We start from the raw sequence: 16,204 nt of genomic DNA, 5'->3' as shown, positions 1-16,204 counted from the left end.
AGGACTACCTAGGCAATTTGGACTATCCAATTAACCTATCCCCACAAGCTGCATGTCTTTGGACGGTGGGAGGAAGCCGGAGTACCCGGAGGGAACCCATGCAGACAAGGGGAGAACATGCAAACTCCACACAGAAAGACCCCGGCCTGATGGTGGAATTGAACTCAGGACCTTCTTGCTGTGCGGCAACAGTGCTAACCACCGTGCCACCGTGCTGCCCAAGCTATCAATGGCGCTCAAAAATCTGTCAAAAACTGTTTTAGTAGCCTTTGCTAAGCTACAAAGCCGCAACGCTTGATGGATTGTCGGAGCATTACAGCTACCGTAGTCAGGAGCCTCACGACTCATAGTAATCTGGGTCCAAAACTACGTCCCCATAACATCATTAAATCCGATCATTAAAAACTTGTAAAAGCGCAGTCTCAGTACTGTGAAGAGATTTAAAACCAGACTGGAACACTTCACAAATGCCATGAGTGTCTAAAAAGGTCTGAAGTTGCTTGAAAACAACCTTAAGAGAGTTTAGAAATTGGCCTGAAGTTTGAAAGTACATTTGGATCAAGAATTTTCTTCTTAGTAATGGGTTGCACAACAGCATGTTTGAAAACAGCTGGTACACAACCTGTTGACAATGAAGTAATTAATAAAAATAAAATACTAGGCCCAATGGCATGAACAGTTTCTTTAAGGAGGCGAGAAGGAAGAATATCTTGTGGGGAATTAGATGGTCTTAAGTGATCAATTACTTCCTTCAGTGCAGAAAAGGTCAAAGGCTCAAACTGCTGAAAAACAGCCGAGCATTTACAAGGTGGATCTCGGTCTAACACTGCCTGGGAATACAGTGTTCGTAAGGTTGAGATTTTTTTAATGAAGTGTTTAAAAGTTTTCACAAAGTGCAAAGGCAGCCTCCATAGGAACAGTGGCACAGGGGTTAATCACAGAATTAAAAATATTAAAAAGAACTCAGGGCTTATGAAAGTTGGTAGAAATTACACCGGATAGGAAAGCAGATTTTGTAGCTTTAACAGTTTTCTGATATTTTGTTAAACAGTCATGCAGGATGCCCAAAGACACCTGGAGCTTGTTTTCTTTCCATTTTCTCTCTGCACGTCGACATTCACGTCTGAGAGCGCGGGTGGTTTCATTCAGCCAAGGTTGATGTGAAGATTTGGTGGGTTTAGTCCTTAGTGGAGCAACAGAGTCAAGGATAGTGGAGCATATTGAGTTAAAAAGGTTAGCTAGGTCATCAGCTGATAGTTTCGAACCGGGGTTGGTATCACAGAGGACCGAGTTAGTAAAAGCGGAAGAAAAGCGAGCAGCAGTCACTGAATTTATCATGCGCATCTGATGCACAGGTCGCTCGCTGTCCAACTCCACGTCAGGGCTCGCAAAATTTCAAAATCCCTGGTAGCCCTTCGGGCAGGGACTCTTCAGTTTTTGGTAGCCCAAAATAAATTTAAGTAGCCCAAATAAAAAAAGAGAGCAATTTTTTGATTGATGTTTTGTTTCCTGCTTTGTTTCCGTTACAATATTATACATTAAAGTATAATATTGTAATGGAAACAAAACATTCACCAAAAAATTGTTGAAACACAAATTACAACGTATAAAAATTACAATCATCAACTCAAATACTTGGTTCTAATTGAACAGACATTTCTTTGAACTTATAAGAACTGTACAACAGGAATCAGTCTGTGTCAGATCCTGAATTTGAAATTTCCACTGAAGTCACGGGTAAGAGGCAAGTGGAACCAAGATCTAGGCCATTTGCTTTTTGAAGTTTGCAAAGACTGCTAAATTGTGCCAGTGGTAGTTCACTCTTTGCAACATAGTACGCTGTTCTAAACAGATTTTTCAGGTTTATTTTTAGTATGTTATTTGCAATTGGTGTTTGTTCTGGGAAAGATATTGCAGACTGAGCAGTAATGCATTTCTTGCATTTCTCATGGGTTCTAATGGGGGCCTTTCTTAAAATTACTGGTCCCAGTAACAAAGGCGCTTGTCGACTCAGAAATCGAGGGAAAACCAACAACGCACCCGGCAGAACATTATGTTATTTACACGGGTGCACATAAGTGGTCCGCATGTGCGCATTCGCTGTGAAAATAAAAGACGCGCACCAGATAAGAAGTTGCAACGCGCGTTTGCATCCATATAAACGTTTCAAAGCCGGTGTTCTGGGAATTCATCCTACCTGACATACCATCCTACCCATTGTTTCTGCACATGGGCCAAACCATCCTACCCGTTGTTAATCTGAGCTACAAGCATACTTTAACAGCTAAAATTAAGTGCCAAACAATGATACCTTTTGTGAATGTTACCTACAAGCATACTTTAATGGGTAAAATTAAGTGGCAAACTGTCCTGGCGTTTTGAATATGAGCTACAAGCATACTATGACGGGCAAAGTTAAGTGGCAAAGTGGCATACCTACTTAAATTTGTGCTGGAATTACTCTGTGACAGCAGAAATGTGCATAAACTACTTACGGTACGATGTTTTGCCAAAGTAGGATGGTTTGTCAGCAGACAGAAATGAGGCAGGTCGAATCTTCTTGCGTTTCACGCATGCGCAGTACTGGCACGTAAGTCTGTGAAGGTTCTCAGTCATCCAGGTCATCGTAGTCAAAGGAGTTTGCAAAGAAAAGCGTCTGGACTTCTTTAAGTTGCTTGAAGACGTTTCACCTCTCATCCGAGAAGCTTCTTCAGTTCTAAGGTCAAATGGCCGAGAGTCCCAGATTTAAACCCAGTGGGAGTATCCCCCCAAGGAGGGACAAAGGACCCCCTGATGATCCTCTAATCACATGCGCCCAGGTGTGAAAGCGGGTGTGGGACTTAATCAGCCAGGGTTTCGGGTGAGCCCATTGTGAAACCTGGCCCCACCTTGTCATGTGAATTCCTGAGGTCAGATGGCCCAGGATGTGAGTGGGCGTTAAGGCGTCTGGGGAGGGAACTCAACACTGGATTATAGATGGCAGACAGTTGGTGTCGTAAACCACCGCCTCTGTTCAAAGATGGTCGCTCACAGTGGACATAGATGGCCTCTTTCACTCCTCTTTCAAACCATCTGTCCTCTCTGTCCAAAATGTGAACATCATCAATTTTTTTCATATTAATGTAAATTTTCATCTAATTGAATACAATCTATTTGTGTATGATTGTCAGTCCAAAGAGGGAGAGAGGAAAGAGGAACGTGAGGAGAAAGTACAAGGTCAGGAAGAACCAGGTAAGAAAACAGACAACTGACATGCAAAACAGAAACTGTTAAACTGACAAAGAGAAAAAACCTAATTTTACTCACACAATCAGGAAGTTGTGTTCTCCCTATATTAAAGCTGCTATACAGAATCTGCAAAACAAACTGGGTTGAAACATTTTTGACCCTCTTTACCAACATTCCAACATAACATTATCATTGATTGGGGAGATTAAAATTAATGATATATTTTATGTGGTTCAGCCACAACTCTATTAAAACCTCAGCCAGTAATACGTAGGCCAACTTTTGGACCATCTAGTTTTCTGTATGACTGCCGCAGTACGTACATCATATTTGCACACTATCAGAAAGTGCCAAATGGAGCCCTGGTGGAGTGAGGAGCTGTAAAGAGAAGCAGAGCGCTCTGTTTATATTCTAAAAGTGTTTTAAGCTTGTTTCAAAGATTCTGTACTGCAGCTTTAAATGTTTTCCAAAAGCACACATACACTTATCAGTGTTTCTCAAACTTTTTACAGTGTGTACCACCTGATAAAAATGTCAAGCTCTCCTAAGTACCACTATGAAAGCATGAAACTCATAAATCTTACAACACAAAATTATTATTATTAAATTAGTAAAATTAGTATCTGCAGTAAAGATTTTTTCATACATTGTATACATTCTACCACAGGCAAAGTGGCCTCGATTTTAATAGTTTTTATTAATATTTTTTAATAATTTATTCTGTTTTGGGAGTGTTTTTTAATGTTTCTGTATTATACATCATACACATTAAAAGTGAATCTCTGTCCAAAAAATGCACTCAGTTTACTTTTTACTCACTATGAGCATCATTCATTATTCTCCCCCAGTAATTAAGGTTAGGATATGTATTTTTTTTTATTATTCCAATCCATTCTTCTTTTGCAGCAACAACATTTAAGGATGCAGGGACTGACAGAGACAGGTTTACCTTGCCTGGCTGGCAGCTCTCTGGGTGCTCAGCACCCCCAAAGATCTGATCCTAGAATCGCCCCTGGCTGGGAGTAAATAAAATACAGACGCATCTGGAGATCATCCTATGAAGTCCTATTCTAAAGTGTGTGAGGAGCATTCCTCACACACATCTTTATAGCATAAGGGGGGATGAGCGGCGGGGGTAGCCCTTTGGCACCCCTGCTCAGTAGGCTTCCACTACTCTCTCTCTATTATTCACCCTGGGGTTGCCCTCCCCCAGGCTTGTACCTGTGGCTTCCTGTCCTGGGGGTGGAGGTTGGCTGTTCTCCTGCCCTGCACCCTTTTGTTCATATTCAAAGACTATTTTTCTGTATGTATTCTTACCCCATAGCAACCGCCATAATATAATGTTGCAAGCAATCACAAACTCTACAGTCTGTCTAACTCCAGTGTATACCAAGCAATCCATTATTCTCAACAGAGATAAACTCAACATAAACTGAACCCACATTAAAGTTAGCTCGGTGCTTACCTTTAGATGAGCCCACAAACCGAGAGAAACTCCGTGATGAAGCTGGAAGTCTTTCCAAGCACAGGAGCAGAGACCCACGTGGTTCACGCTGATCTCAGCTACAATCCAGGAGACAAGGGTGTGCAGATCGATGCAGATATCGATCCAAACGTTGGTAGTGGTATTTGTTCCTGTAAGTTCACTACTTTACTCCCGTTTCATGAAAAAGCAGCTCTCTCTGCTCGACTCCTCTCCTGCACACACACTTTGCTCCGCCCCCTTTTACTGGCTCTGCTGTGATTGGTGGCTGTGCGGTCACGTGACTCAGCTGCACAAGGTATCCAAGTGGGGAGTTATTTCAAAATTAGCGCCTATCTCCTTTCCCTAAACTCTTTCCTTGGCCTCGTGGAAAACGTCATCGTGAGAAGGAGATTTGCTAAGGACTCAGGGAAAGAGAGGATCGGTGCTGAGAATTAGAACAGCCTTTTTTTTGTAGTGCCCAGGGTGTAGATTTGGTTGTGGCATTGGTGGGGACGGATGATTTAGCCATCGACCCCTGCCCCGATTCTTATTTTTAAAAAGGAGAAATATACTTGCCTACATATGCTATTCTGCGTGCTTTTAAACTATTTAAAATTACAATTCATTGTTTTATATGTGAATTATATAATGTCAAATTACTTAAGTATTTTAGGCTTTAGTTATATTCCATGTAAATCAGATATCATACAAAAATAGAAAAAATTGAGTCACGACAATAAAAGAATATGACTTTAAGGACTTAACAACATTACTTCAATTATAGTACACCAACATCTCTGATACATTAGTACTAAGGGAACACTGAATGACCTGCTGGTTTTTGTCCATAAAACTACTCATCTAAGATTACCACACAGTAAACGATCTCTCAGCAACATTATGGAACATTTTAGGCACTTTTGCCCCGATCAAGTCAGTGAGCTGGGATTTTTTATTCTAAACATGAACTACTGTTACAGCAGCAGACATGGACTACTGGTGCCCCACACAACAACTCAATGTCCACTATGTGAAGGAGCCAAACACATGCCTTCTCCTCTCGTTATGTCAAGAGATTTATTCTAAATAACACTTCTTCAGCTTCGAATCAGAGAGGAGAAACACACACTGCAGTTAGTTACTTGCAAGCAAGGGCAGCCACAGCACTCGCACAGAAGTGAGGACTCTGAGACTCACGCCCTGCCACTGCCCTGGTCTTTATTTATATACATCAGTGGGTGCGTTTGTTCATTACATTGGGATGTGGATTCGTATACAGGGAGTGCAGAATTATTAGGCAAGTTGTATTTTTGAGGAATAATTTTATTATTGAACAACAACCATGTTCTCAATGAACCCCAAAACCACATTAATATCAAAGCTGAATGTTTTTGGAAGTAGATTTTAGTTTGTTTTTAGTTTTAGCTATTTTAGGGGGATATCTGTGTGTGCAGGTGACTATTACTGTGCATAATTATTAGGCAACTTAACAAAAAACAAATATATACCCATTTCAATTATTTATTTTTACCAGTGAAACCAATATAACATCTCCACATTCACAAATATACATTTCTGACATTCAAAAACAAAACAAAAACAAATCAGCGACCAATATAGCCACCTTTCTTTGCAAGGACACTCAAAAGCCTGCCATCCATGGATTATGTCAGTGTTTTGATCTGTTCACCATCAACATTGCGTGCAGCAGCAACCACAGCCTCCCAGACACTGTTCAGAGAGGTGTACTGTTTTCCCTCCTTGTAAATCTCACATTTGATGATGGACCACAGGTTCTCAATGGGGTTCAGATCAGGTGAACAAGGAGGCCATGTCATTAGTTTGTCTTCTTTTATACCCTTTCTTGCCAGCCACGCTGTGGAGTACTTGGACGCGTGTGATGGAGCATTGTCCTGCATGAAAATCATGTTTTTCTTGAAGGATGCAGACTTCTTCCTGTACCACTGCTTGAAGAAGGTGTCTTCCAGAAACTGGCAGTAGGACTGGGAGTTTTGCTTGACTCCATCCTCAACCTGAAAAGGCCCCACAAGCTCATCTTTGATGATACCAGCCCAAACCAGTACTCCACCTCCACCTTGCTGGCGTCTGAGTGGGACTGGAGCTCTCTGCCCTTTACCAATCCAGCCACGGGCCCATCCATCTGGCCCATCAAGACTCACTCTCATTTCATCAGTCCATAAAACCTTAGAAAAATCAGTCTTGAGATATTTCTTGGCCCAGTCTTGACGTTTCAGCTTGTGTGTCTTGTTCAGTGGTGGTCGTCTTTCAGCCTTTCTTACCTTGGCCATGTCTCTGAGTATTGCACACCTTGTGCTTTTGGGCACTCCAGTGATGTTGCAGCTCTGAAATATGGCCAAACTGGTGGCAAGTGGCATCTTGGCAGCTGCACGCTTGACTTTTCTCAGTTCATGGGCAGTTATTTTGCGCCTTGGTTTTTCCACACGCTTCTTGCGACCCTGTTGACTATTTTGAATGAAACGCTTGATTGTTCGATGATCGCGCTTCAGAAGCTTTGCAATTTATACACTGCTGCATCCCTCTGCAAGATATCTCACTATTTTTGACTTTTCTGAGCCTGTCAAGTCCTTCTTTTGACCCATTTTGCCAAAGGAAAGGAAGTTGCCTAATAATAAATATGCACACCTGATATAGGGTGTTGATGTCATTAGACCACACCCCTTCTCATTACAGAGATGCACATCACCTAATATGCTTAATTGGTAGTAGGCTTTCAAGCCTATAAGACAACATGCCTGAAGAGGATGATGTGGACAAAATACTCATTTGCCTAATAATTCTGCACTCCCTGTAATAGTTAATCACATGTTAGAATTGTATATACAGTTGCTTCCAGATGCCTATAGCACCTGCTGCTTATTGCATTTGTGTATAATACATAATAAACATTAAGACTAAACAGTGTATAAAAAAAGAGAAGAAGTACGCCGCCTTCCTGCTGTGGTTGTGATAGTTAGGACAGTTTATTGTTTTAGGGGGAGATGTTATCAAAACAAGTTTCTGATCCGCTCAAAGTTGTTATTTCAGTTCCAAAAGTTTGGCTCTGTCCTAAAACTCTCCAGTCAGTCCTGTGTTTGGTACCGTGGATCATGCATTTTATTCTCTCGTTTGGAGCACTGGGTGGGCACAGCACTGGAGTGGTTCAGGTCCTACTTGGCGGGACAACTTTTTGCATCAGTCTCTGACCATGTGTCGTACTCCTCTCTTGTTTGGTGTCCCACAGAGCTCAGTTCTACGTCCCCTCCTCTTTTCTTTGTATCTGCTCTCTCTTGGATCTATACTGAAAAAACACAGCATTGCATTTCACTTCTATGCTGATGACTGTCAGATCTATGTCCCTCTAAAGAAAAAAGGCACATATTTCATGCAGCCATTACTTCAGTGTCTTGATGACATTAAGGCTTTGATGTCTCTTAACCTTGTAAAGTTCAGTGACAAAAAGACTGAGGTGATGGTTTTTGGCAGCCCCACTGAGACACCAAATGTATATTTAGATACCTTGGCCCAGTATGTTAAGCCAACTGTCACAAACCTGCTGGTCAAAGTGGACTGTGATCTGAAACTTGACAGTTAGATCAAAGCAGTGGTAAAATCAAGCTTCTTTCAGCTCAGGCAGCGAGCTAAAATAAAGCCAATTCTTTCACAAAGGCACTTTGACACAGTTATCCACGCCTTTGTTAGCACTCGGTTGGATTACTGTAATGCACTTTATATAGGGGTCAGTGCTTCATACATCTACAGAGTGTCCAATATGTTCCAGCTCGAAAGTTGGAGCACATTTCCCCTTTTTTAGCTTCACTTCACCTGGTGCCCATTTCTTTTTAGGATTCCTTTTAAAATTATTTTATTTGCTTTTAAAGCCCTCCATGGCCTAGTCCAATCTTATCTCTCTGAGCTGCTACAGCCGTATACACCCACCTGCTACAGCTGTATACACCCACCTCTCTCAGGTCAGCTGTTCAGCTGTTCCTGAATGTACCCAGGACTGAGCGTAAACTTAGAGGAGATCGTGCTTTTTCTGTAGCAGCTCCAAAACTGTGGAACAATATGCCTTTTGAGATAAGACAGGCCTCTTCTGTTTTTTGGTTTTATTTGATTCTGTGCTGTTTTATCTTATTTTAAACATAGGGCTGTTTTAATTTTGATGTATTATGTGTTTTATTTTTTACTGGGTTTTTTTTTACATTCTCTGTATTTTGCCAGAAACGCAGGGAGCTCACAAAACTATTTCAATGACCACCAAACAGCTAAAACAATAAATGAGAGCAGGTGAACAGATTCCACACAAAGCGCGGACCCGATGTATCAGTGAGATGTCGTCTTTCTCACCCGACGACATGAACACAGACACGCCGTCGGGACAGAAAGTCAACATCTCACTGATTCTGAGCTGCAGCTTTTGTTCCTCTCCGACCAAAAGAAAGCTTCATTTTTGCTGTTTAATACATTTGTTTTTTAATTATGTTAAATTGAAAAACGTTTAGCTTGCTGTTTTTCTGTGTTTTATCCTCAGTTACTTTGAAACAGTTACTGAGTCAAAATTGAATTTAATCAAATCAATTAAATCAGTGACGATACCCAGCCCTAGTGAGTAGCCTAAGCCCAACAGAAGTGGATGTAGCTGTGGGTAATGAGAAAAGATGAAAAGGTTGATAACACATTATAAGCAGTAAATGCACTGCCCAAGTGTCCCCTCTCCCTGTCAATAAAGAACTTTGTGTTGACAAGATTGTTAGGTAATCATTTACAAATCTATAATATCTGCATGGACAGCGTTAACTGATGACATTTCCGGCCACATTTGGAATTGGGACAGCCTTCATCACGTCACTGTGGTGTAATCAGCCTTCAAATGGGGTCTCAAAATTGTACCAAAGAACTCTGTACCTCCCTCCATCCAACCACACACTTCTTCACGTTTGCCATCAGCCCTGCCTGCCTCAGGGAAACCGTGACCGTGACCAACCACTGCACATGCTCCACCGAGGTAACACTATGAATGATGACATCATCCAGGTAGGAAACAGCATATGCAGTGTGAGGACGCAGCTATCGCTACAGGAGGTGCTGAAAAATGGCCGGGGCTTCAAACCAGCCAAACGGAAGTGTGACGAATTGGTACGAACCATACAGAGTGGAGAAGGACGTTTTTGTCTTTGGACTCTGCAGACAAGGGAATCTGCCAATCAGCTGCGTTTCAAAGTGGTGCTCCGTGAGAGCCGTGCACACGGGCAGGGGGGAGAACACATCTGCAAAGCGCTGTTGCAATGCAGGATCATCTTGAGTAGCCGTGTTTGAGACATGGAGGATAGCCTGCATCTTTAGGAATAAGGAAGACACATTTTTTTTAAGTTGATTTCTTAGACTGTCAGTGTCACACTGATCATCATTCCCCACTTCCATGCTCTGGCCTGGGCATTCTTCATGCAAGTCACTAGCTACTTCAGAAATACTGGCTTGGAGATTATGGGGATCCTCACTGACAATATCACTTTGAAGGTCTGTTGCAAGACTTGCTTGGTGTGCTCTACTTTTATGGGATTTGAATGAAGAGTACACATTTGTGCTATACCTACAATCCTTATATGGGCATGTCACTGTTTCATGATTTTTCAAATGCTTTCTGAGATGACTGAAAAGGCCTGTTTCAGAAAAGGGTTGCTGAAATGTGCATACAGGGCATTTAAATAACGCAGGCCTCTGACTCTGCTCTGCACAACTGCTAAGTTGTGCTGTATGATATCTTGACAAATGAGTACTCAGTGCATTAAGTGTCTGAAATGTACAAATGCAATCAGTGTAGAGGCATGGAAGAGGGCTGATTTGGGAATAGTGGCTGTGCTGCAGCCTGTAGTGTCTAAATAACTGTATTCTGGAGGTGAAGGAAGCTGCGCACAACTTATACTGCCAGATCATGTTGGAAACAAAACAGAACTCCTTATACTTACAACTTAATATAACAGTTAAGTTATATTAATAAGTGATAAATAATAACAATAAGTGAATTACTATTAGCTCACAAAGACATGGTCATGGACTACAGCTAACACTGGTTTTAAATGGCAACCTGTTTTCCTCAAAACAATTTGTTTTATATAAGAATCTATAGGTGGAAAATAGCATAAGTAAAGTTGGTTTATTAGTTAGTTTAACATATTTTTAAGACAACTCGAGAGAGAGCGAGAGCGAGAGAGGTGATTGGTAGAAGAATTCACAAACAAAATGAATTACCTGGTATCTTTATCACATCCCCAGTTCTCTGCCTTGACTCTGTCTTAATTCTTGAAGCTGGAACAGAGAGATCCAAAGGCATAAACTGATGAACAATTAAAAAGCATCCAAACGGTGAAAAATTATAAATACTTCCATTTATAATTTTTCCCTGTTATTGATCTTTTCATTTAATCCCCAAAGTGTGAATGCATCTCTAGTCAAGATACTAAAGCCATCGAGTAAATATTACAATACTGAAGACAAGCAGCAGCACTTGAACTTTAACGGCATGGTTAAATAAACAACAACGCCATTTCTACAAACTAAAGCCTTACCGATGAGAGGTTCCCCCAAACATATGTTATTTGAAATTATTTAATGTGCATACACAGTTAATATCAAAAATGTCAGGCTCCTCATCACTGCTTCTCTCTCCGAACAATTCTGGTTGTTTTGATTGACAGGTTTGTTTTTTAGGACCTTAGTGATCCAAGAGTGCCAATTGGTTGGCAGAAGTTGATTGACAAGTGATTCCACTAATTAGGCAAAGTGAGAGGAGACGATGCGTGCGCCATGCTCTTTCATTGGCCCTGTAACTCTGGCTTGTGAACAACGTGGCTCGTCAGAGCAGGTGTATTAGAAGGATGAGTTTCCCGTTTTTAAACTTTTTAAACAGCCTGCGACCCTCATTACAACAACTTAATGCTAGCTCTGAAAGCGCAAAGGTTCCTTCGGGGAGAGCAGTAAAGCACATAAAAAATGAGATTTACAGTGTAAGCCATTCAAATTGCAATGTATGAAAGCTTCTTACCGATTAGCTAAGCAACTGCCCCACGTTTAGTGTGGGGTGCCATAACACCAGACGTAGCAAGTGCCTCACCCTGCTGCTGGTTAACTACTTCTGATGTGACTGGTGAGGGGAGACTTGGTTTGCTACTGTTAAGGTTAGGTTGGGTCCCATGTGAAGTTGTTAAGAAGAGGAAAATTCAGGAGTGACGGCAGTGTTTTGAGATGTGAGAGATTTGCATCGTTTAACGCAAATCTTGTGTAGTTAGTGTGTAGTGTAGTCAATAGTTTTGTTGTGTATGTCAGAACAATGAGGCGACTGCTAAATGTTACAGGAGTGATACATCTCCTGTTGTCAGGCCTGCAGGTATCAGGCTGTTGTTCTCCTTTATCTCATAGTGGACAGAAATTGTGTTTTGGAGAGGCACAAATAATTTGTGCGGCATCAGGTTTGATGCTGAACAGCTGATTGTTCTGTAAATAGTTTGAAATGTTTGTTTAAAAAATGTCTTAGCAGCATTTTTAGGTAAACAGCTGCAAAAATCTTTGTTTTTTGCAATACTCAGTAACTTTTTTGAAGAAGTAACTATATAATTAATTGCCCAGCATTGGTCTTTATATATTGCATTTTGCAGAGAGAGTTACTAAGTTTCAAAGTGGTGCTCCATGAGAGTCCTGTAGACGAGCAGGGGAGAGAACGCAACTGCAAACCACTGTTGCAATGCAGGAACATCTGCTTTATTGGAATGTGTGAGATGTTAACCACAAAGACTCTTAAAAACACTGTCTGAAAACTTCATGCCAACAGCACGTTAAGAAAAAAAAACTTATTATCCTTGAAGATCATTTTAGAGTTTTTAATGAGCTGCAGGATCCTTGTTCAGTGTGAGTGGAGAGCAGCCAAGTCTTCTCCTCTGATAAACCTCCACATGTACCACTGAAAACAGTTAAATTAGTTTGAATCTGAAATCATGGCTCAAACTACTTGTTCTGAGACCATTTCTTTATTTTTGACACCAAACTGTTTAATAAGATAAACTCTACACAGACTTCATCAAATATAAGTAACGCTTTAACAGTATCAGAATTTCATAATACAAACTTCAAATCAACAAGAAAACAGCTGCAAACATGTGGATCAAAATTCATTAAAAAAACAACATGTGGACTTCAAGGACTAAAAACACTAAAGTGAAAGGAGGAGCAAAAAATAGAGGTTTAACAGAATTTGAATTAAGTAAAAGTCACCTGTGATCTTTAAAATGGTCCTGATGTGTGCTGCTGTTTTTAACTTTCAACATTTCTTCGCTGCCACTGTGAATAAGATTGTGGTCTTTGCCTAATTAAATAAAGGTTACACTGACTCACTGCTTCATCTTCTGGTACAAACTGGTATTATATGGAAGTACAGCCCAAAACCAGTTTAGCTTGAGTTTCTTTTTTCTGGACATAAAGTCACGGCAGGTGTTGTTTCAAAGCTGGTGGACAGATTTAGTTCATTTTGGAGGTTTTAAGAGCAAGTGCGTGAAATAATTTCCAATTTTGGGAGAAAAGGATTTAAGAGAAGATTTACAACAGCAAAAGATTAAATATGAATGAAGAATTGAAATTTAAGGTAACACATTAAATGAATACATTAAAAAATAAGTTAATTTTGGAAACACTAAGAAAGTACAAATGAAAGAAATTGAAATATATATCCATATCTGCAATTTTGATACATGATTGATTTGGTAAAAAAGACATTCCTATAACTTTAATAATACAGTAACAAGTACAACTACTAAACACTACTGTGTCCTAAGGAAACAAAGAATAAAATGTAACAGGGATAACATTTAAGAGAATTAAAATCCCTCAAAGGAAAAAACATAAACTTGATATACATATCTATACATGCAGCTTCCTAAATGTAACATTCAGGATTATTCACTGCAGCTCCAGAAATCAGAGCTACCTCATCAGATCCAAATGTGACATCAGCTGACACTCTTTACAGGAGATTCCATCTGAACTCTGTGGAGCCTGATCTCAAGGTTAACTTCGAGCAAATAATGAAGTGAATGTTTTTGCACATTGGTAACAGTGAAACAGTTTATTTTACAGTGTGGAATCGTTTGTGTTCGGAGTATGAACTGAGATTCCTGAAGCTCTTGTCACACTGGTCACATCTGAAGTTCACTTCCATGTGTGTACGTTCATGTTTGTTACGATGACCTGATTGTGAGAAGCTTTTGTCACAGTGTCTGCACTTGTATGGTGTCTCTCCTGTGTGGATTTGCTTATGCTTTTTCATTGAGCTCATGTCGAGTGGTGAAGGATGACCCACACTGGTCACAGATGTGCTTTTTGACCGCACAGTGGAAGAGGTCATGTATTTTTAATGTACTTGGTGTGTGGAAGCCTCTCCCACATTCTTTGCAGTAGTTCATTTTGTCTCCAGTGTGTCTACGTTGATGAGGTTTTAGGTCCCGTTGATGATTGGAAGCTTTTCTACAAAGATCACAGAGAAACTCTTTCCCACCACCACAGTGACGACAGGGCTGAGAACTGGATCCATCTGCGTCGCTCCACTTCTAAACAAAGACAGTGTAAGTCAGGGAATTCCTTCAACATTTTTATCCTGAACGTCGCCTGAAATAAAGAGCATCTCTGCCAACGTCCAATTACATTTTACTGTTTACATTACAACACTCAGCTTACTGAGAGAAAACGAGTCTTCGTTTTTCCGAAGAGTTCATTCAGTATAACTCCATAAGTTTACTGATCAGACTTGTTCCAAACAATCAGGGTACAATTACAAGATAAAAAACTAAATACATCCTCACAGTAACTGCACTTGTAGAGTTACTTTCTGGTGTGGATCTGTTGGTGTTTATTCAGCTGATGATGAGCTTTAAAAGTCTTCTCACACAGGTCACATTTATAAGGTCTCTCCTCAGTGTGGCTAAACATGTGTCGTTGTAACTTTGCATCTGTTGTAAACAGTTTCCCACACTGATCACAGCAGTAAACATCATTTCCAGTGTGAATCCGGAGGTGACTATTTCGGTAGTGTTTGTCGCTGAAACTTTTTCCACAAAAGTTGCAGGTGTACGCTTTAATTCCAGAGTGGGTAACTAGATGCTTCTGTAAGTATTCATTGTGAGCAAAAGCTTTACCACACAGCTCACAGCTGTGTGCTTTAAATCCACTGTGGATGAGTTGGTGTTTTTTTAAGTATGCAGCCAGGGTAAAAGACTTTCCACACAAGTCACAGCTGTATGCTTTAACTCCACTGTGGATGAGTTGGTGAGTTTTTAAGTTTCCAGCCAGGGTAAAAGACTTTCCACACAAGTCACAACTGTATGCTTTAACTCCACTGTGGATGAGTTGGTGAGTTTTTAAGCTTCCAGCCTGGGTAAAAGACTTTCCACACAAGTCACAGCTGTGTGCTTTAAATCCACTGTGGATGAGTTGGTGAGTTTTTAAGTTTCCAGCCAGGGTAAAAGACTTTCCACACAAGTCACAACTGTATGCTTTAACTCCACTGTGGATGAGTTGGTGTGTTTTTAAGCTTCCAGCCTCGGTAAAAGACTTTCCACACAAGTCACAGCTGTATGCTTTAACTCCACTGTGGATGAGTTGGTGTATTTTTAAGCTTCCAGCCTGGGTAAAAGACTTTCCACACAAGTCACAGCTGTATGCTTTAACTCCACTGTGGATGAGTTGGTGAGTTTTTAAGTTTCCAGCCAGGGTAAAAGACTTTCCACACAAGTCACAGCTGTATGCTTTAACTCCAATGTGGATGAGTTGGTGTGTTTTTAAGCTTCCAGCCTGGGTAAAAGACTTTCCACACAAGTCACAGCTGTACGGTTTAACTCCACTGTGGATGAGTTGGTGTGTTTTTAAGTTTCCAGCCTGAGTAAAAGACTTTCCACACAAGTCACAGCTGTACGGTTTAAATCCACTGTGGATGAGTTGGTGTCTTTTTAATTCTCCAGCCTGGGTAAAAGACTTTCCACACAAGTCACAACTGTATGCTTTAACTCCACTGTGGATGAGTTGGTGTGTTTTTAAGTGTCCAGTCCGGGTAAAATTCTTTCCACACAAGTCACAGCTGTACGGTTTAACTCCACTGTGGATGAGTTGGTGTGTTTTTAAGCTTCCAGCCTCGGTAAAAGACTTTCCACACAAGTCACAGCTGTACGGTTTAACTCCACTGTGGATGAGTTGGTGTGTTTTTAAGTTTCCAGCCTGGGTAAAAGACTTTCCACACAAGTCACAGCTGTACGGTTTAACTCCACTGTGGATGACTTGGTGTGTTTTTAAGCTTCCAGCCTCGGTAAAAGACTTTCCACACAAGTCACAGCTGTACGGTTTAACTCCACTGTGGATGAGTTGGTGTCTTTTTAAGTTTCCAGCCAGGGTAAAATCCTTCCCACACTCATCACAGCTGTAGGTTTTCTCTCCCTTTCTTCTGTGAGGTTTGTC

At 40.8% G+C, this 16,204-nt stretch overlaps 2 protein-coding genes across 2 annotated transcripts in view; one reads left to right on the top strand and one right to left on the bottom strand.

The window, feature by feature from the left end:
- LOC116335110 (neural cell adhesion molecule 2-like) overlaps positions 1–16,204 on the top strand; it is a 660,945-nt gene that overhangs the window by 504,530 nt on the left and 140,211 nt on the right. The gene's annotated exons all lie outside the window — the stretch shown is intronic.
- On the bottom strand, positions 15,287–16,177 carry LOC120438335 (zinc finger protein 492-like; the record flags this gene model as incomplete). The annotated part of the gene is made up of 1 exon (XM_039608759.1): positions 15,287–16,177. A coding segment is annotated over one exon (891 nt), but the record flags the coding sequence as incomplete, so codon positions are not given.

This window comes from Oreochromis aureus, linkage group 3 (assembly GCF_013358895.1).
Source record: "Oreochromis aureus strain Israel breed Guangdong linkage group 3, ZZ_aureus, whole genome shotgun sequence".
Classification (NCBI taxonomy): Eukaryota; Metazoa; Chordata; class Actinopteri; order Cichliformes; family Cichlidae; genus Oreochromis; species Oreochromis aureus.
The sequence above is the reverse complement of the archived record's forward strand: the minus strand, read 5'-3'. Positions and strand labels throughout refer to the sequence as shown.